Source organism: Cherax quadricarinatus, chromosome 61 (genome assembly GCF_038502225.1).
Source record: "Cherax quadricarinatus isolate ZL_2023a chromosome 61, ASM3850222v1, whole genome shotgun sequence".
Lineage (NCBI taxonomy): Eukaryota > Metazoa > Arthropoda > Malacostraca > Decapoda > Parastacidae > Cherax > Cherax quadricarinatus.
This window is the reverse complement of record NC_091352.1, coordinates 4,648,467-4,672,455: the sequence shown is the minus strand read 5'-3', so window position 1 is coordinate 4,672,455 and position 23,989 is coordinate 4,648,467. Positions and strand designations below refer to the sequence as shown.

General features: G+C 41.9%; 1 protein-coding gene across 1 annotated transcript in view; it reads right to left on the bottom strand.

Annotated features, from left to right (window-relative positions):
* The window catches only part of LOC128699286 (uncharacterized), a 221,848-nt gene that overhangs the window by 182,952 nt on the left and 14,907 nt on the right, over positions 1-23,989 (bottom strand). Inside the window, exon 4 of the mRNA XM_070098175.1 lies at positions 20,186-20,254. Within this exon, the coding sequence (XP_069954276.1) occupies positions 20,186-20,254 (69 nt within the window). The remainder of the gene's footprint in view (positions 1-20,185; positions 20,255-23,989) is intronic.

Sequence of the window (23,989 nt, the reverse complement as noted above, 5' to 3'; positions counted from 1 at the left end):
GCACTGTGTGTGACACAGCACTGTGTGTGACACAGCACTGTGTGTGACACAGCACTGTGTGTGACACAGCACTGTGTGTGACACAGCACTGTGTGTGACACAGCATTGTGTGTGACACAGCACTGTGTGTGACACAGCACTGTGTGTGACAGCACTGTGTGTGACACAGCACTGTGTGTGACACAGCACTGTGTGTGACACAGCACTGTGTGTGACACAACACTGTCTGACACAGCACTGTGTGACACAGCATTGTGTGTGACACAGCACTGTGTGTGACACAGCACTGTGTGTGACACAGCATTGTGTGTGTGACACAGCACTGTGTGTGACACAGCACTGTGTGTGACACAGCACTGTGTGTGACACAGCACTGTGTGTGACACAGCACTGTGTGTGACACAGCACTGTGTGTGACACAGCACTGTGTGTGACACAGCACTGTGTGTGACACAACACTGTCTGACACAGCACTGTGTGACACAGCATTGTGTGTGACACAGCACTGTGTGTGACACAGCACTGTGTGTGACACAGCATTGTGTGTGAGACACAGCACTGTGTGTGACACAGCACTGTGTGTGACACAGCACTGTGTGTGACACAGCACTGTGTGTGACACAGCACTGTGTGTGACACAGCACTGTGTGTGACACAGCACTGTGTGTGACACAGCATTGTGTGTCACACAGCAACACAGAAATAACCTGTGTTGGCGTGCTCAACCCAGCATATTCTCCGGGTCACTATGTGTCACTCTCCGCCCACATACACTCTCATTTTAAATCTGTGTGGTTGGCACCTGGGGAAGACCCAGGTCTGGGGATCTCACCCGTACCATCATCATCAGCGCACTCACCTCACACACTGAGGTCCGGGGATCGGTCCCCCGGTACAGCTGGATAACATTATTACGTGTTTCCATAAGACACCTACTGTCCATGTTTATCTGTCAGTAAAATAGGTACCTGGGTGTTAGTAGACTAGTGTGGGTCGCATCCTGGGGACAAAATTGACTTAATTTGTGGGAAATGCTCAACATAACAAGGGGATTTGTATATAGTAGTATGTCATGGTTGTCAGCTATGGTCTGTACAAGTTATTATTATTATTATTATTATTATTATTATTATTATTATTATTATTATTATTATTATTATTATTACCTGTACCTGTGTATGTTAGAGGTAATTAAGGTCTCACGAGAGTAACGTTCTTAATAAATATGTCCTTGTGTTTGCTTACGTGTTTTTTAAATCAGTTTGTAGGTATCTGTTACCAAGGTTTATACCAGACGTTACAGGTAACGAGGGTGACACGTTACAGGTAACGAGGGTGACACGTTACAGGTAACGAGGGTGACACGTTACAGGTAACGAGGGTGACACGTTACAGGTAACGAGGGTGACACGTTACAGGTAACGAGGGTGACACTTTACGGCTAACGAGGGTAACAACGTTACAGTTAAGGAGGTAATAACGTCACAGCTAACGAGGAGGAACAACGCCACCGCTAACAAGGGTACCACGTCACAGCTAACGAGGGGTAACAACGTTACAACTGTAACAGAAGCAATTACTCGGCAGACTAGCTAACTGCCGTTGTTAATGTCACGACCGGAATGAAATTATCCGCTAAGAGGTGGATGACACGCCATGGCAGGCCAACTCTGCAACGCGATTGGCCGAGAGCCTTGTTTTGGTGCCAGCGGTGGACATGTGATTGGTCGAGAGCTTAGGTCAGTACCGGAAGCTCATTGGTCGAGAGAGAGAATGTGCCCTGCACTATCATCTGTATGCTCATTGGCTGAGAGAACCTGCCCAGGGGTCAGCCCCGGTGAGATCTGATTGGTCGGTGACGCCTGGTAGTCTACGCCAATCAGAACATTATATTGTTGATATAACACAGATCTGTAATGTATTGTAAGACATAACGTAATAAAGAAATATGTTATTATTATTATTGCTGATAATTGTAATTACTGTTTTTATAAATCACGAAGAATGCGAGGAGATATAATTGAGGTATACACATGGAAGACAGGTATATATATAACTCTGTTAGTAAGACACTGGCGATATGTGAGGAAGAAACGGAACAACAGTGGACTCGAGGTGGACACAGTGGAACACTTGACTGTCTGACAGAGATGTGCAGCCAAGTGTCAAGGTCGTGTCTTGAGTGGTGAGACCTTGAGTTTGAGTTGAACCTGCCTAGCATGGGCTAGTGGGGCTCTACTGCAGTGCTCCTTTAGTCTTGCTTATATATATATATATATATATATATATATATATATATATATATATATATATATATATATATATATATATATATAAGGTTTAAAGGGTAAATCAGGAGCAGTAGTAACAGTTGTAGTAGTAACGGTAGTAGTAGTAGCAGTAGTAGAAGAAGTAATAACAGCAGCAGAAATAGTAGTAATAGCATAAGTAATACTAGTAGTAGTAGTTATAGCAGCAGGAGTGATAGTAGGAGTAGGAGCAGGAGTAATAATATGATCAGTAGTCAGGGTGGGAGGCAGGGAGGTAGTGTAGATCATCTTGGCACCCGACTGCGCTAAGCCTCCTCGCTTAATAAATGAACAGTGGTGTTATAAAGGCATTAGCGCCCCCTCCTAGGAGAGTAACAGGGTGTAAGTGCCCTAATTTAAACCCTCACTGAATATATGAGGCGCGAGATGGCAGGGGGCGAGGACCTTTAACCTTCACACTCGTTCTGTTTTGTTTCGGACGGTAGCACCCGTCTTGTGTCGTGCATTGTGTGAAGGGGGAGACAGGGAGGGCACAAACCCTTTGTATATCCCTTTATATACGACGCATCTGTGTATATACCCGTTACTTCGTGTGGTATATCGCGAGATGGGATATTTGGAAATGATCTGGCGTCATGTCAGTGCTCTCGGGTTATTAAATGAGCGACGGTGGGGAAAAGTATCCGAGGGATTTCCCGAACGCAAAAAAACGGATTCAATTAGAGGGACATCCGCACCCTGATGCGCTGTGGGATCCACGAACGCTTTAACCCAGAATCAAATTGTTTTAACGGGCGACGATAGGGTCGCTCATATCTCGCGGGCCATATTTTTTCGCCGGGTTATTACTGCGGGTGTCGCTTTGGCCCGCCACTGAGGCCAGATCCCACTAGATAACCGCTCGCCGGCCTAGCCAGTTTTGCTTCTCTTTTGTTCGCGGTTTTGACTAGGGTTAGCGAGGTCGGTGCTACACCAGCATGTAGCGAGTGTTGAGCAATAATCTGCAAGGATGTAGCAGCTCTCTGTCAAAGACCTGAGTCTTGTAGCGTTAAAATACTACAACAAGTCTTGTTAAAGACTACAGAAAGACTTAACCAGTTTGGTTAAAGACTTCTTAGGTCTACAAAACCGGCTCTACGTACCAGGTCTATTTACTGGGTCTACGTAGTGGGTCTACGTAGTGGGATTGGCTAGACACCAGATTCAGAATACAGCGATTACTGAATTTATTTATTCTCATGGTCCTGGGAAGCATGGTCCTGGGGAACATGGCCCTGGGGAGCATGGCCCTGGGGAGCATGGCCCTGGGGAGCATGGCCCTGGGGAGCATGGCCCTGGGGAGCATGGCCCTGGGGAGCATGGTCGTGGGGAGCATGGTCCTGGGGAGCATGGTCCTGGGGAGCATGGTCCTGGGAGCATAGTCATTAAGACTATCTACTACACGAGGGTCATTAAGACTATCTACTACACGAGGGTCATTAAGACTATCTACTACACAAGGGTCATTAAGACTACTACACGAGGGTCATTAAGACTATCTACTACACGAGGGTCATTAAGACTATTACACGAGGGTCATTAAGACTATCTACTACACGAGGGTCATTAAGACTACTACACGAGGGTCATTAAGACTATCTACTACACGAGGGTCATTAAGACTATCTACTACACGAGAATCATTAAGACTATCTACTACACGAGGGTCATTAAGACTATCTACTACACGAGAGTCATTAAGACTATCTACTACACAAGGGTCATTAAGACTATCTACTACACGAGGGTCATTAAGACTATCTACTACACGAGGGTCATTAAGACTATCTACTACACGAGGGTCATTAAGACTATCTACTACACGAGGGTCATTAAGACTATCTACTACACAAGGGTCATTAAGACTACCACACGAGGGTCATTAAGACTATCTACTACACGAAGGTCATTAAGACTATCTACTGCACGAGGGTCATTAAGACTATCTACTACACGATGGTCATTAAGACTATCTACTACACGAGGGTCATTAAGACTACTACACGAGGGTCATTAAGACTATCTACTACACGAGAGTCATTAAGACTATCTACTACACGAGGGTCATTAAGACTATCTACTACACGAGGGTCATTAAGACTATCTACTACACGAGGGTCATTAAGACTATCTACTACACGAGGGTCATTAAGACTATCTACTACACGAGGGTCATTAAGACTATCTACTACACGAGGGTCATTAAGACTACTACACGAGAGTCATTAAGACTATCTACTACACGAGGGTCATTAAGACTATCTACTACACGAGAGTCATTAAGACTATCTACTACACGAGGGTCATTAAGATTATCTACTACACGAGGGTCATTAAGACTCTACTACACGAGAGTCATTAAGACTACTACACGAGGGTCATTAAGACTACTACACGAGGGTCATTAAGACTATCTACTACACAAGGGTCATTAAGACTATCTACTACACGAGGGTCATTAAGATTATCTACTACACGAGGGTCATTAAGACTACTGCACGAGGGTCATTAAGACTATCTACTACACGAGGGTCATTAAGACTATCTACTACACGAGAGTCATTAAGACTATCTACTACACGAGGGTCATTAAGACTATCTACTACACGAGGGTCATTAAGACTATCTACTACACAAGGGTCATTAAGACTTTCTACTACACGAGGGTCATTAAGACTATCTACTACACGAGTGTCATTAAGACTATCTACTACACGAGGGTCATTAAGACTATCTACAATACGAGGGTCATTAAGACTATCTACTACACAAGGGTCATTAAGACTATCTACTACACGAGGGTCATTAAGACTACAATACGAGGGTCATTAAGACTATCTACTACACAAGGGTCATTAAGACTATCTACTACACGAGGGTCATTAAGGCTATCTACTACACGAGGGTCATTAAGACTATCTACTACACGAGAGTCATTAAGACTATCTACTACACGAGGGTCATTAAGACTATCTACTACACGAGGGTCATTAAGACTATCTACTACACAAGGGTCATTAAGACTATCTACTACACGAGGGTCATTAAGACTATCTACTACACGAGGGTCATTAAGATTATCTACTACACGAGGGTCATTAAGACTATCTACTACACGAGGGTCATTAAGATTATCTACTACACGAGGGTCGTTAAGATTATCTACTACACGAGGGTCATTAAGATTATCTACTACACGAGGGTCATTAAGACTATCTACTACACGAGGGTCATTAAGATTATCTACTACACGAGGGTCATTAAGATTATCTACTACACGAGGGTCATTAAGACTATCTACTACACGAGGGTCATTAAGACTACTACGTGAGGGTCATTAAGACTACTAAACGAGGGTCATTAAGACTATCTACTACACGAGGGTCATTAAGACTATCTACTACACGAGGGTCATAAAGACTACTACGCGAGGGTCATTAAGACTACTAAACGAGGGTCATTAAGACTATCTACTACACGAGGGTCATTAAGACTATCTACTACACGAGGCTCATTAAGACTATCTACTAAACGAGGGTCATTAAGACTATCTACTACACAAGGGTCATTAAGACTATCTACTACACGAGGGTCATTAAGACTATCTACTACACGAGGGTCATTAAGATTATCTACTACACGAGGGTCATTAAGACTATCTACTACACGAGGGTCATTAAGACTATCTACTACACAAGGGTCATTAAGACTATCTACTACACGAGGGTCATTAAGACTATCTACTACACAAGCGTCATTAAGACTATCTACTACACGAGGGTCATTAAGACTATCTACTACACGAAGGTCATTAAGACTATCTACTACACGAGGGTCATTAAGACTATCTACTACACGAGGGTCATTAAGACTATCTACTACACGAGGGTCATTAAGACTACTACACGAGGGTCATTAAGACTATCTACTACACGAGAGTCATTAAGACTATCTACTACACGAGGGTCATTAAGACTATCTACTACACGAGGGTCATTAAGACTATCTACTACACGAGGGTCATTAAGACTATCTACTACACGAGGGTCATTAAGACTATCTACTACACGAGGGTCATTAAGACTATCTACTACACGAGGGTCATTAAGACTATCTACTACACGAGAGTCATTAAGACTATCTACTACACGAGGGTCATTAAGACTATCTACTACACGAGAGTCATTAAGACTATCTACTACACGAGGGTCATTAAGATTATCTACTACACGAGGGTCATTAAGACTCTACTACACGAGAGTCATTAAGACTACTACACGAGGGTCATTAAGACTACTACACGAGGGTCATTAAGACTATCTACTACACAAGGGTCATTAAGACTATCTACTACACGAGGGTCATTAAGATTATCTACTACACGAGGGTCATTAAGACTACTGCACGAGGGTCATTAAGACTATCTACTACACGAGGGTCATTAAGACTATCTACTACACGAGAGTCATTAAGACTATCTACTACACGAGGGTCATTAAGACTATCTACTACACGAGGGTCATTAAGACTATCTACTACACAAGGGTCATTAAGACTTTCTACTACACGAGGGTCATTAAGGCTATCTACTACACGAGGGTCATTAAGACTATCTACTACACGAGTGTCATTAAGACTATCTACTACACGAGGGTCATTAAGACTATCTACAATACGAGGGTCATTAAGACTATCTACTACACAAGGGTCATTAAGACTATCTACTACACGAGGGTCATTAAGACTACAATACGAGGGTCATTAAGACTATCTACTACACAAGGGTCATTAAGACTATCTACTACACGAGGGTCATTAAGGCTATCTACTACACGAGGGTCATTAAGACTATCTACTACACGAGAGTCATTAAGACTATCTACTACACGAGGGTCATTAAGACTATCTACTACACGAGGGTCATTAAGACTATCTACTACACAAGGGTCATTAAGACTATCTACTACACGAGGGTCATTAAGACTATCTACTACACGAGGGTCATTAAGATTATCTACTACACGAGGGTCATTAAGACTATCTACTACACGAGGGTCATTAAGATTATCTACTACACGAGGGTCGTTAAGATTATCTACTACACGAGGGTCATTAAGATTATCTACTACACGAGGGTCATTAAGACTATCTACTACACGAGGGTCATTAAGATTATCTACTACACGAGGGTCATTAAGATTATCTACTACACGAGGGTCATTAAGACTACTAAACGAGGGTCATTAAGACTATCTACTACACGAGGGTCATTAAGACTATCTACTACACTAGGCTCATTAAGACTATCTACTACACGAGGGTCATTAAGACTATCTACTACACAAGGGTCATTAAGACTACTACACGAGGGTCATTAAGACTATCTACTAAACGAGGGTCATTAAGACTATCTACTACACGAGGGTCATTAAGACTAGGTACTACACGAGGGTCATTAAGACTATCTACTAAACGAGGGTCATTAAGACTATCTACTACACAAGGGTCATTAAGACTATCTACTACACGAGGGTCATTAAGACTATCTACTACACGAGGGTCATTAAGATTATCTACTACACGAGGGTCATTAAGACTATCTACTACACGAGGGTCATTAAGACTATCTACTACACGAGGGTCATTAAGACTATCTACTAAACGAGGGTCATTAAGACTATCTACTACACGAGGGTCATTAAGACTATCTACTACACAAGGGTCATTAAGACTATCTACTACACGAGGGTCATTAAGACTATCTACTACACAAGTGTCATTAAGACTATCTACTACAAAAGGGTCATTAAGACTATCTACTACACAAGGGTCATTAAGACTATCTACTACACGAGGGTCATTAAGACTATCTACTACACAAGGGTCATTAAGACTATCTACTACACAAGGGTCATTAAGACTATCTACTACACGAGGGTCATTAAGACTATCTACTACACGAGGGTCATTAAGATTATCTACTACACGAGGGTCATTAAGATTATCTACTACACGAGGGTCATTAAGATTATCTACTACACGAGGGTCATTAAGATTATCTACTACACGAGGGTCATTAAGACTATCTACTACACGAGGGTCATTAAGACTACTACACGAGGGTCATTAAGACTATCTAGTACACGAGGGTCATTAAGATTATCTACTACACGAGGGTCATTAAGATTATCTACTACACGAGGGTCATTAAGACTATCTACTACACGAGGGTCATTAAGACTACTACACGAGGGTCATTAAGACTATCTACTACACGAGGGTCATTAAGACTATCTACTACACGAGGGTCATTAAGACTATCTACTACACGAGGGTCGTTAAGACTATCTACTACACGAGGGTCATTAAGATTATCTACTACACGAGGGTCATTAAGATTATCTACTACACGAGGGTCATTAAGACTATCTACTACACGAGGGTCATTAAGACTACTACACGAGGGTCATTAAGACTATCTACTACACGAGGGTCATTAAGACTATCTACTACACGAGGGTCATTAAGACTATCTACTACACAAGGGTCATTAAGACTATCTACTACACGAGGGTCATTAAGACTATCTACTACACGAGAGTCATTAAGACTATCTACTACACGAGGGTCATTAAGACTATCTACTACACGAGGGTTATTAAGACTATCTACTACACGAGGGTCATTAAGACTATCTACTACACGAGGGTCATTAAGACTATCTACTACACGAGGGTCATTAAGACTATCTACTACACGAGGGTCATTAAGACTATCTACTACACGAGAGTCATTAAGACTATCTACTACACGAGGGTCATTAAGACTATCTACTACACGAGAGTCATTAAGACTATCTACTACACGAGGGTCATTAAGATTATCTACTACACGAGGGTCATTAAGACTATCTACTACACGAGAGTCATTAAGACTACTACACGAGGGTCATTAAGACTACTACACGAGGATCATTAAGACTATCTACTACACGAGGGTCATTAAGACTATCTACTACATGAGGGTCATTATGATTATCTACTACACGAGGGTCATTAAGACTACTTCACGAGGGTCATTAAGACTATCTACTACACGAGGGTCATTAAGACTATCTACTACACGAGGGTCATTAAGACTATCTACTACACGAGGGTCATTAAGACTATCTACTACACGAGGGTCATTAAGACTATCTACTACACGAGGGTCATTAAGACTATCTACTACACGAGGGTCATTAAGGCTATCTACTACACGAGGGTCATTAAGACTATCTACTACACGAGTGTCATTAAGACTATCTACTACACGAGGGTCATTAAGACTATCTACAATACGAGGGTCATTAAGACTATCTACTACACAAGGGTCATTAAGACTATCTACTACACGAGGGTCATTAAGACTACAATACGAGGGTCATTAAGACTATCTACTACACAAGGGTCATTAAGACTATCTACTACACGAGGGTCATTAAGGCTATCTACTACACGAGGGTCATTAAGACTATCTACTACACGAGAGTCATTAAGACTATCTACTACACGAGGGTCATTAAGACTATCTACTACACGAGGGTCATTAAGACTATCTACTACACAAGGGTCATTAAGACTATCTACTACACGAGGGTCATTAAGACTATCTACTACACGAGGGTCATTAAGATTATCTACTACACGAGGGTCATTAAGACTATCTACTACACGAGGGTCATTAAGATTATCTACTACACGAGGGTCGTTAAGATTATCTACTACACGAGGGTCATTAAGATTATCTACTACACGAGGGTCATTAAGACTATCTACTACACGAGGGTCATTAAGATTATCTACTACACGAGGGTCATTAAGATTATCTACTACACGAGGGTCATTAAGACTACTAAACGAGGGTCATTAAGACTATCTACTACACGAGGGTCATTAAGACTATCTACTACACTAGGCTCATTAAGACTATCTACTACACGAGGGTCATTAAGACTATCTACTACACAAGGGTCATTAAGACTACTACACGAGGGTCATTAAGACTATCTACTAAACGAGGGTCATTAAGACTATCTACTACACGAGGGTCATTAAGACTAGGTACTACACGAGGGTCATTAAGACTATCTACTAAACGAGGGTCATTAAGACTATCTACTACACAAGGGTCATTAAGACTATCTACTACACGAGGGTCATTAAGACTATCTACTACACGAGGGTCATTAAGATTATCTACTACACGAGGGTCATTAAGACTATCTACTACACGAGGGTCATTAAGACTATCTACTACACGAGGGTCATTAAGACTATCTACTAAACGAGGGTCATTAAGACTATCTACTACACGAGGGTCATTAAGACTATCTACTACACAAGGGTCATTAAGACTATCTACTACACGAGGGTCATTAAGACTATCTACTACACAAGGGTCATTAAGACTATCTACTACACAAGGGTCATTAAGACTATCTACTACACAAGGGTCATTAATACTATCTACTACACGAGGGTCATTAAGACTATCTACTACACAAGGGTCATTAAGACTATCTACTACACAAGGGTCATTAAGACTATCTACTACACGAGGGTCATTAAGACTATCTACTACACGAGGGTCATTAAGATTATCTACTACACGAGGGTCATTAAGATTATCTCCTACACGAGGGTCATTAAGATTATCTCCTACACGAGGGTCATTAAGATTATCTCCTACACGAGGGTCATTAAGATTATCTCCTACACGAGGGTCATTAAGATTATCTCCTACACGAGGGTCATTAAGACTATCTAGTACACGAGGTCATTAAGATTATCTACTACACGAGGGTCATTAAGATTATCTACTACACGAGGGTCATTAAGACTATCTACTACACGAGGGTCATTAAGACTACTACACGAGGGTCATTAAGACTATCTACTACACGAGGGTCATTAAGACTATCTACTACACGAGGGTCATTAAGACTATCTACTACACGAGGGTCATTAAGACTATCTACTACACGAGGGTCATTAAGACTATCTACTACACGAGGGTCATTAAGACTATCTACTACACGAGGGTCATTAAGACTATCTACTACACGAGGGTCATTAAGACTATCTACTACACGAGGGTCATTAAGACTATCTACTACACGAGGGTCATTAAGACTATCTACTACACGAGGGTCATTAAGACTATCTACTACACGAGGGTCATTAAGACTATCTACTACACGAGGGTCATTAAGACTATCTACTACACGAGGGTCATTAAGACTATCTACTACACGAGGGTCATTAAGACTATCTACTACACGAGGGTCATTAAGACTATCTACTACACGAGGGTCATTAAGACTATCTACTACACGAGGGTCATTAAGACTATCTACTACACGAGGGTCATTAAGACTATCTACTACACGAGGGTCATTAAGACTATCTACTACACGAGGGTCATTAAGACTATCTACTACACGAGGGTCATTAAGACTATCTACTACACGAGGGTCATTAAGACTATCTACTACACGAGGGTCATTAAGACTATCTACTACACGAGGGTCATTAAGACTACTACACGAGGGTCATTAAGACTATCTACTACACGAGGGTCATTAAGACTATCTACTACACGAGGGTCATTAAGACTATCTACTACACGAGGGTCATTAAGACTATCTACTACACGAGGGTCATTAAGACTATCTACTACACGAGGGTCATTAAGACTATCTACTACACGAGGGTCATTAAGACTATCTACTACACGAGGGTCATTAAGACTATCTACTACACGAGGGTCATTAAGACTATCTACTACACGAGGGTCATTAAGACTATCTACTACATGAGGGTCATTAAGACTATCTACTACACGAGGGTCATTAAGACTAACTACTACAAGAGGGTCATTAAGACTATCTACTACACGAGGGTCATTAAGACTATCTACTACACGAGGATCATTAAGACTATCTACTACACGAGGGTCATTAAGACTATCTACTACACGAGGGTCATTAAGACTATCTACTACACGAGGGTCATTAAGACTATCTACTACACGAGGGTCATTAAGACTATCTACTACACGAGGGTCATTATGACTACTACACGAGGGTCATTAAGACTATCTACTACACGAGGGTCATTAAGACTATCTACTACACGAGGGTCATTAAGACTACTATCTTCTACACGAGGGTCATTAAGACTATCTACTACACGAGGGTCATTAAGACTATCTACTACACGAGGGGACTGTCTACTACACGAGGGTCATTAAGACTATCTACTACACGAGGGTCATTAAGACTATCTACTACACGAGGGTCATTAAGACTATCTACTACACGAGGGTCATTAAGACTATCTACTACACGAGGGTCATTAAGACTATCTACTACACGAGGGTCATTAAGACTATCTACTACACGAGGGTCATTAAGACTATCTACTACACGAGGGTCATTAAGACTATCTACTACACGAGGGTCATTAAGACTATCTACTACTCGAGGGTCATTAAGACTATCTACTACACGAGGGTCATTAAGACTATCTACTACACGAGGGTCATTAAGACTATCTACTACACGAGGGTCATTAAGACTATCTACTACACGAGGGTCATTAAGACTATCTACTACACGAGGGTCATTAAGACTATCTACTACACGAGGGTCATTAAGACTATCTACTACACGAGGGTCATTAAGACTATCTACTACACGAGGGTCATTAAGACTATCTACTACACGAGGGTCATTAAGACTATGGACATTGTTTGTGAACAATTTTATAAACATGATTTAGCTTCAGTTGTTTTATTCTGTCTTCAACATTCAGCATATCCAACTGCTGTAATTCATCCTGGCCTACATGTTCTCTTGGCCCCAGGCCTACATGTTCTCTTGGTCCCAGGCCTACATGTTCTCTTGGTCCCAGGCCTACATGTTCTCTTGGTCCCAGGCCTACATGTTCTCTTGGTCCCAGACCTACATGTTCTCTTGTACCCAGGCCTACATGTTCTCTTGGTCCCAGGCCTACATGTTCTCTTGGTCCCAGGCCTACATGTTCTCTTGGTCCCAGGCCTACATGTTCTCTTGGTCCCAGGCCCAGGATGAATCTTACGATTTTGTTCCGGGTGATTTGCAGTCTATCTTTCAGTTTTTTTGTCAAGGCAGAGTACCAAGAAGAGCAAGCGTAATCCATATGGCATTGTATAAGGGCTAGACATAGGGTCCTGCGAGCCTCAGTAGGTAGACACTGTGCTTGTCTATACAGGAACTTCAGTCTGGCATTCGCTTTCTTTACTACACTGTTCCCTATCAATTCTCCTGACATGCATGGGTCAAAGGGGATTCCCAGATATTTTACTGATGAAACCAAAGTGATGGACTCCCCATTACACTGAACATTAAAATTATTTACCCTTCTCAGTTTATGTTTCGTGCCAAAGAGAATGGCTTCAGTTTTCCCTAGGTGTAATGATAGTTTGTTTTCTACTAACCATTTGCTGCAGGACTCCAGTTCCAGTGTTAAAACATTAGCAATATCTTGTGGGTCTTTACCTGTCACTAACAGAGCACTGTCATCTGCATACAGTAGGAGTTTGCACTTGACACATAGTACATGATATAGCAGTATGTGCTACATAGTAGCACATGATGTGGCAGTGTGTGTTACATAGTAGCACATGATGTAGCAGTGTGTTACATAGTAGCACATGATGTAGCAGTGTGTGTTACATAGTAGCACATGATGTGGCAGTGTGTGTTACATAGCACATGATGTAGCAGCGTGTGTTACATAGTAGCACATGATATAGCAGTGTGTGTTACATAGTAGCACATGATGTGGCAGTGTGTGTTACATAGCACATGATGTAGCAGTGTGTTACATAGTAGCACATGATGTAGCAGTGTGTGTTACATAGTAGCACATGATGTGGCAGTGTGTGTTACATAGTAGCACATGATGTAGCAGTGTGTGTTATATAGTAGCACATGATGTGGCAGTGTGTGTTACATAGCACATGATGTGGCAGTGTGTTACATAGTAGCACATGATGCGGCAGTGTGTGTTACATAGCACATGATGTAGCAGTGTGTGTTACATAGCACATGATGTAGCAGTGTGTGTTGCATAGTAGCACAGATGTGGCAGTGTGTGTTACATAGTAGCACATGATGTAGCAGTGTGTGTTACATAGCACATGATGTAGCAGTGTGTGTTTACATAGTAGCACATGATTGCAGGGTGTTACATACACATGATGAGCAGGTGTTTAAAAGTAGACATGATTTTTAAAACATAAAAATGTGTCATAGGGGACATGATGTAGCGTGTTACATAGAGCACATGAGTAGCGGTGTGTTACATTGCCAAAGAGAGGGTGAAAAAGCACATGATGTAGCGTGTGTTCATAGCCCCATGAGTAGTGTGTGTTAAAAAGCACATGTAGCAGTGTTAATATAGACATGATGGCAGGTGTGTTAATAGCACATGTAGCAGCGTTGGGTTTAAAAGAGCACAAAAGAAATGGGTTTTAAAGAAAAGGTGTTACATAGAGCACATGATTAGCAGTGTGTTAAAAAAGCACAAGCAGGGGGAAAGACAATATGTAGCAGTGGTGTTGGGCCCTAGTAAGGGTTTTAAAATGATGTAGCAGGGGTGTTAAAAGCACATGATGTAGCAGTGTGTGCCCTAGTAGCACATGATGAGCAGGGGTGTTTTCATAGCACATGATGTAGGGTGTGCCCAAAGAGCACAATGAGCAGGGTGTTACATAGTAGCCCTGATGGCAGGTGTTTTACAATGATAGCAGGTGTGTTATAACACATGATGTGCAGTGTGTTAAAATAGCAATATGTAGCAGGTGTGTTCATAGCCCTGATGGGAGTGTGTTTTATGACATGATGTAGAGGTTTGGTAAAATAGCACAGATGTGCAGTGTTACATAGCACATGATGTAGCAGTGTGTGTTACATAGCACATGATGTAGCAGTGTGTGTTACATAGCACATGATGTAGCAGTGTGTGTTACATAGTAGCACATGATGTAGCAGTGTGTGTTACATAGCACATGATGTAGCAGCGTGTGTTACATAGCACATGATGTAGCAGTGTGTGTTACATAGCACATGATGTAGCAGCGTGTGTTACATAGCACATGATGTAGCAGGGTTAAGTAGCAATGTGTAGCAGGTGTGTTTACATACAAAGAGTAGCAGGTGTGTTAATAGCACATGATTTGCAGTGTGTTACATAGCACATGAAGAGGGTACAAAAGTAAAATGATGTAGCGGTGTTAATATAGCACATGATGGGAAAAAAAAAAGGCCCAATAGCACAATGGAATGTGTGTTACATAGCACATGATGTAGCAGCGTGTGTTACATAGCACATGATGTAGCAGTGTGTGTTACATAGTAGCACATGATGTAGCAGCGTGTGTTACATAGCACATGATGTAGCAGCGTGTGTTACATAGCACATGATGTAGCAGTGTGTGTTACATAGTAGCACATGATGTAGCAGTGTGTGTTACATAGTAGCACATGATGTAGCAGCGTGTGTTACATAGCACATGATGTAGCAGTGTGTGTTACATAGCACATGATGTAGCAGTGTGTGTTACATAGCACATAATGTAGCAGCGTGTGTTACATAGCACATGATGTAGCAGTGTGTGTTACATAGCACATGATGTAGCAGTGTGTGTTACATAGCACATGATGTAGCAGCGTGTGTTACATAGCACATGATGTAGCAGTGTGTGTTACATAGTAGCACATGATGTAGCAGTGTGTGTTACATAGCACATGATGTAGCAGTGTGTGTTACATAGCACATGATGTAGCAGCGTGTGTTACATAGCACATGATGTAGCAGTGTGTGTTACATAGTAGCACATGATGTAGCAGCGTGTGTTACATAGCACATGATGTAGCAGTGTGTGTTACATAGTAGCACATGTAGCAGTGTGTGTTACATAGTAGCACATGATGTAGCAGCGTGTGTTACATAGTAGCACATGATGTAGCAGTGTGTGTTACATAGTAGCACATGATGTAGCAGTGTGTGTTACATAGCACATGATGTAGCAGTGTGTGTTACATAGCACATGATGTAGCAGTGTGTGTTACATAGCACATGATGTAGCAGCGTGTGTTACATAGCACATGATGTAGCAGTGTGTGTTACATAGTAGCACATGTAGCAGTGTGTGTTACATAGTAGCACATGATGTAGCAGCGTGTGTTACATAGTAGCACATGATGTAGCAGCGTGTGTTACATAGTAGCACATGATGTAGCAGTGTGTGTTACATAGTAGCACATGATGTAGCAGTGTGTGTTACATAGCACATGATGTAGCAGTGTGTGTTACATAGCACATGATGTAGCAGTGTGTGTTACATAGCACATGATGTAGCAGTGTGTTACATAGTAGCACATGATGTAGCAGCGTGTGTTACATAGCACATGATGTAGCAGTGTGTGTTACATAGCACATGATGTAGCAGCGTGTGTTACATAGCACATGATGTAGCAGTGTGTGTTACATAGTAGCACATGATGTAGCAGTGTGTTACATAGTAGCAAATGATGTAGCAGTGTGTTACATAGTAGCACATGATGTAGCAGTGTGTGTTACATAGCACATGATGTAGCAGCGTGTGTTACAACATGATGAGAGTGGTGTTTCAGCACAAATGTAGCAGGTGTGTTAAAGCACATGATTGCAGTGTGTGTTAATAGCACATGATGAAGGGGAAAAAATGATTAGCAGGGGGTTACATACACATGATGTAGCAGGGGTGTTCATGTAACATGATGAGAGGTGTGTTAGTAGCACATGATGTAGCAGCGTGTGTTACATAGCACATGATGTAGCAGTGTGTGTTACATAGTAGCACATGATGTAGCAGTGTGTGTTACATAGTAGCACATGATGTAGCAGTGTGTGTTACATAGCACATGATGTAGCAGTGTGTGTTACATAGTAGCACATGATGTAGCAGTGTGTGTTACATAGGCAAATACGTGGTGTTAATAGAGCACATGATGTAGGGTTTATAGCACATGATGTGAGTGGGGTTAATAGCACATGATGTGCAGGTGTGTTAATAAAAGGTAAAGCAAGTTACATTTGGTTAAAGACACATGTAGCAGGGGGAAAAAGCACTGGCAGGGGAAAAATGATGTAGCAGGGGGTTTCATAGAGACAGAGTAGCAGTGTGTTAATAGATGTTACATAGCACATGATGTAGCAGCGTGTGTTACATAGCACATGATGTAGCAGCGTGTGTTACATAGCACATGATGTAGCAGTGTGTGTTACATAGCACATGATGTAGCAGTGTGTGTTACATAGCACATGATGTAGCAGTGTGTGTTACATAGTAGCACATGATGTAGCAGTGTGTGTTACATAGTAGCACATGATGTAGCAGCGTGTGTTACATAGCACATGATGTAGCAGTGTGTGTTACATAGTAGCACATGATGTAGCAGTGTGTGTTACATAGTAGCACATGATGTAGCAGTGTGTGTTACATAGTAGCACATGATGTAGCAGTGTGTGTTACATAGTAGCACATGATGTAGCAGTGTGTTACATAGTAGCACATGATGTAGCAGTGTGTGTTACATAGCACATGATGTAGCAGCGTGTGTTACATAGTAGCACATGATGTAGCAGTGTGTTACATAGTAGCAGTGTGTTACATAGCACATGATGTAGCAGCGTGTGTTACATAGTAGCACATGATGTAGCAGTGTGTGTTACATAGTAGCACATGATGTAGCAGTGTGTGTTACATAGTAGCACATGATGTAGCAGTGTGTGTTACATAGTAGCACATGATGTAGCAGTGTGTGTTACATAGTAGCACATGATGTAGCAGTGTGTGTTACATAGTAGCACATGATGTAGCAGTGTGTGTTACATAGTAGCACATGATGTAGCAGTGTGTGTTACATAGTAGCACATGATGTAGCAGTGTGTGTTACATAGCACATGATGTAGCAGTGTGTGTTACATAGCACATGATGTAGCAGTGTTTGTTACATAGCAAATGATGTAGCAGTGTGTGTTACATAGTAGCACATGATGTAGCAGCGTGTGTTACATAGTAGCACATGATGTAGCAGTGTGTTACATAGCACATGATGTAGCAGTGTGTGTTACATAGCACATGATGTAGCGGCGTGTGTTACATAGCACATGATGTAGCAGTGTGTGTTACATAGTAGCACATGATGTAGCAGCGTGTGTTACATAGTAGCACATGATGTAGCAGCGTGTGTTACATAGTAGCACATGATGTAGCAGTGTGTGTTACATAGTAGCACATGATGTAGCAGTGTGTGTTACATAGCACATGATGTAGCAGCGTGTGTTACATAGCACATGATGTAGCAGCGTGTGTTACATGTTAGCAGTGTGTGTCATAGTAATACACATGATGTAGCAGCGTGTGCATAATATACATAGCACAGTTTGTGTTGCATAATATAACATGTAGCAGCGTGTGCATAATATACATAGCATAATATAACACAGTTTGTGTTGCATACTATAACATGGTAGCAGTGTTGTGTTACATAACAGTATAGCACATGATGTGGCAGCAGCGTGTGTTACATGGCAGCATAATATAACATGGTGTGGATGCATAATATAGCAGTTTGTGTGCATAATATAACATAGCATAATATAACATGGTGTGGCAGTTTGTGTTGCATAATATAACATGGTGTGGCAGTTTGTGTTGCATAATATAACATGGTGTGGCAGTTTGTGTTGCATAATATAACATACATGTTGCATAATATAACATGTATGGCAGTTTGTGTTGCATAATATAACATGGTGTGGCAGTTTGTGTTGCATAATATAACATGGTGTGGCAGTTTGTGTTGCATAATATAACATGGTGTGGCAGTTTGTGTTGCATAATATAACATGGTGTGGCAGTTTGTGTTGCATAATATAACATGGTGTGGCAGTTTGTGTTGCATAATATAACATGGTGTGGCAGTTTGTGTTGCATAATATAACATGGTATGGCAGTTTGTGTTGCATAATATAACATGGTATGGCAGTTTGTGTTGCATACTATAACATGGTATGGCAGTTTGTGTTGCATAATATAACATGGTATGGCAGTTTGTGTTGCATAATATAACATGGTATGGCAGTTTGTGTTGCATACTATAACATGGTATGGCAGTTTGTGTTGCATAATATAACATGGTGTGGCAGTTTGTGTTGCATAATATAACATGGTGTGGCAGTTTGTGTTGCATAATATAACATGGTGTGGCAGTTTGTGTTGCATAATATAACATGGTGTGGCAGTTTGTACTAAATTATTCAACATGTAATTTGTGCCTGATACCGTGATTTGATGGGGTGGGGGAGAAGATGATGGGGGAGGGGCAGTTTAGTGGGGCATAATATAACAGAGGGTAGAATGATGAGGTAGAGGGGAGACTGGTGAGGGAGAAGGGAGACTGGTGGGTTAGAGGGGAGAGTAGTTAGGAAGGGGGAATATTGGTGGGGAGAGGGGAGGTTAGTGGGGTAAAGAGGGGAGATGTTAATCTGACACACCGATCAGTCCTGCTCTACTGACAATAACGTTGGATTATATGGGTGGAGGTGAGGGGAGAGAAGGAGGGAGGGGAGAGAAGGAGGGAGGGGAGACACAGGAGGAGAGAGGGAAAAATAACATTTGTTCTCACCTCTTTCCCCTCACTTACTCCTCCCACACACAAGAAAAAAATTAAACATCAGTATAACATAATAACATCAGTATAGCATCAACGTAACATCAAGATAGCATCAACAGCAGCTCACCTGGTGTTGCCTGCGTCCACACACTGCTGCTGGTGTACCTGCTGCCTGCACTCTCTGCTCCACCATAGTCTGCACGGAACATATCCTAATATAGCCAAGCTGACACAGGTATCGTAAAGTAGACATCATTAAGGATCGTAATAGTATAGCAAGAATTATTGTCAGTAATATAGCTAATTATATATATATATATATATATATATATATATATATATATATATATATATATATATATATATATATATATATATATATATAGCGAGGAGAAGGCTGGAGGCAGTGGAGATGTCATGTCTGAGGGCAATGTGTGGTGTGAATATAATGCAGAGAATTCGTAGTTTGGAAGTTAGGAGGAGGTGCGGGATTACCAAAACTGTTGTCCAGAGGGCTGAGGAAGGGTTGTTGAGGTGGTTCGGACATGTAGAGAGAATGGAGCAAAACAGAATGACTTCAAGAGTGTATCAGTCTGTAGTGGAAGGAAGGCGGGGTAGGGGTCGGCCTAGGAAGGGTTGGAGGGAGGGGGTAAAGGAGGTTTTGTGTGCGAGGGGCTTGGACTTCCAGCAGGCATGCGTGAGCGTGTTTGATAGGAGTGAATGGAGACAAATGGTTTTTAATACTTGACGTGCTGTTGGAGTGTGAGCAAAGTAACATTTATGAAGGGATTCAGGGAAACCGGCAGGCCGGACTTGAGTCCTGGAGATGGGAAGTACAGTGCCTGCACTCTGAAGGAGGGGTGTTAATGTTGCAGTTTAAAAACTGTAGTGTAAAGCACCCTTCTGGCAAGACAGTGATGGAGTGAGTGATGGTGGAAGTTTTTCTTTTTCGGGCCACCCTGCCTTGGTGGGAATCGGCCGGTGTGATAATAAAAAAAAAAAAAAAAAAAAAAAATATATATATATAATTGAATCTTGTTTCATAAAAAGCAGTTTTGACAATAATATGAATATTTCCTTTGGTTTATATAAATTAGATCCACTTATAATTAACAGAATTTGTGAAGAATTTAATAATACACTGGACAAATAATAATTTTTAAATTTTCTTGGGTAGAATAGTTTATGGGTGAGTTGAGCAAAGGACCTATCCAAGTTGGGTCGGCGCGCGTCAGGTGTTTAACCGTTGTGGGATCTGATAGTGAGGTGCTGGCCAGACCCCTTATATACCTTCCTTGGATGCTTTACTTTCATAGTTCCTTGATAATGTGAGTAGTCACGAAAGCGTTTGGAATTTCTCTATTCTTTCAGAGTGGTTGTTTTGCATATATATATATATATATATATATATATATATATATATATATATATATATATATATATATATATATATATATATATATATATGTCGTGCCGAATAGGCAGAACTTGCGATCTTGGCTTAAATAGCAACGCTCATCTTGCCATATAGGACAACTGAAAATTTGCGTATGCAATAATTTCGCCAAAATCATTCTGAACCTAACGAAAAAAATATATTTCATTGTGTTTGTTTAGTATTAAATTATTGTAAACAAATCTAAGATATATTTAGCTGGGTTAGGCTAAAATAAATTGTTCTTGTTATAATAAGGTTAGGTAAGTTTTCTAAGATTCTTTTGGAGCAAAATTAAAAATTTTTTTACATTAACATTAATCAAAAAAATATATCTTTAAACTTATAAGAGAAAATTTTAGAAAGGACTTAATTTTAAATGAGTTCTTGCTAATTGACCAGTTTTACATATTCGGCACGACATATATATATATATATATATATATATATATATATATATATATATATATATATATATATATATATATATATTAATAATGCTATTATTATTAATACATATATTTTTTTTATTTAGTTGGTGGTTTTAAGAGATAAAAAAACCGGTTGATAACGAAGGTTGGAGCGGTAAAATATTATTAACAATTAGCGTTATCAGTTGTTTGTTCTTCCTTGCTACGTTATCAATGTTTGTTGACACGTGAGACGCAACCCACCTCTCTGAGGGCTACTAGCCTCCTGATTGGTCGGTTGTGGCGCTGTGATTGGTCGGTTGTGACGCTGTGATTGGTCGGTTGACACGTGAGACGCAACCCACTTCTCTGAGGGCTACTAGCCTCCTGATTGGTCGGTTGTGGCGCTGTGATTGGTCGGTTGTGACGCTGTGATTGGTATGTTGTCAGCTGTGGTGCTCTGGTTGGTCTGCTGTTAGCTATGGTGCTGTTATTGGTCAGTTGGCAGCTGTGATTGGTCAGTTGTCAGCTGTGATTGGTCAGGTGTCAGCTGTGGTGCTGTTATTGGTCTGTTGTCAGCTGTGATTGGTCAGGTGTCAGCTGTGATTGGTCAGGTGTCAGCTGTGGTGCTGTTATTGGTCTGTTGTCAGCTGTGATTGGTCAGTTGTCAGCTGTGGTGCTGTGATTGGTCTCTTGCTAGTCACTGCTGGTTTAAGGAAGCTCTGTTTTAGTTCCCGCTAAACCTAGTTATCTATGATCGGTTTATTTTCCAACAGTAACTACGTTAAATTGGTTAATAGAAAATTGTTAACCTATAAAAAATTTCAACGGTAACTATGTTAAATTTGTTTAAATGAAATTTTTTAACCTTAAACCAATAGTTTTATCAACATTAACTTTGTTAAGTTAACATCGGAACACATAAGGGTAATTTTAGGTAAAATTAGCAAATTTAAGTAAATTAATGTTATACATATTTAACAAAAAAATATCAAAATAAAACCAGGAGTCGTCCTGGCAGTGAAGGAGTCGTCCTGGCAGTGACGGAGTCGTCCTGGCAGTGAAGGAGTCGTCCTGGCAGTGACGGAGTCGTCCTGGCAGTGAAGGAATCGTCCTGGCAGTGACGGAGTCGTCCTGGCAGTGAAGGAGTCGTCCTGGCAGTGAAGGAGTCGTCCTGGCAGTGACGGAGTCGTCCTGGCAGTGAAGGAGTCGTCCTGGCAGTGACGGAGTCGTCCTGACAGTGAAGGAGTCATCCTGGCAGTGACGGAGTCGTCCTGGCAGTGACGGAGTCGTCCTGGCAGTGACGGAGTCGTCCTGGCAGTGATGGAGTCGTCCTGGCAGTGAAGGAGTCGTCCTGGCAGTGACGGAGTCGTCCTGGCAGTGAAGGAGTCGTCCTGGCAGTGACGGAGTCGTCCTGGCAGTGAAGGAGTCGTCCTGGCAGTGACGGAGTCGTCCTGGCAGTGAAGGAGTCGTCCTGGCAGTGAAGGAGTCGTCCTGGCAGTGACGGAGTCGTCCTGGCAGTGAAGAAGTCGTCCTGGCAGTGACGTAGTCGTCCTGGCAGTGACGGAGTCGTCCTGGCAGTGACGGAGTCGTCCTGGCAGTGAAGGAGTCGTCCTGGCAGTGACGGAGTCGTCCTGGCAGTGACGGAGTCGTCCTGGCAGTGAAGGAGTCGTCCTGGCAGTGACGGAGTCGTCCTGGCAGTGACGGAGTCGTCCTGGCAGTGAAGGAGTCGTCCTGGCAGTGACGGAGTCGTCCTGGCAGTGAAGGAGTCGTCCTGGCAGTGACGGAGACGTCCTGGCAGTGACGGAGTCGTCCTGGCAGTGACGGAGTCGTTCTGGCAGTGACGGAGTCGTCCTGGCAGTGACGGAGTCGTCCTGGCAGTGAAGGAATAGACCTGGCAGTGACGGAGTCGTCCTGCCAGTGACGGAGTCGTCCTGCCAGTGACGGAGTCGTCCTGGCAGTGACGGAGTCGTCCTGGCAGTGAAGGAATCGTCTTGGCAGTGACGGAGTCGTCCTGGCAGTGACGGAGTCGTCCTGGCAGTGACGGAGTCGTCCTGGCAGTGAAGGAATCGTCCTGGCAGTGACG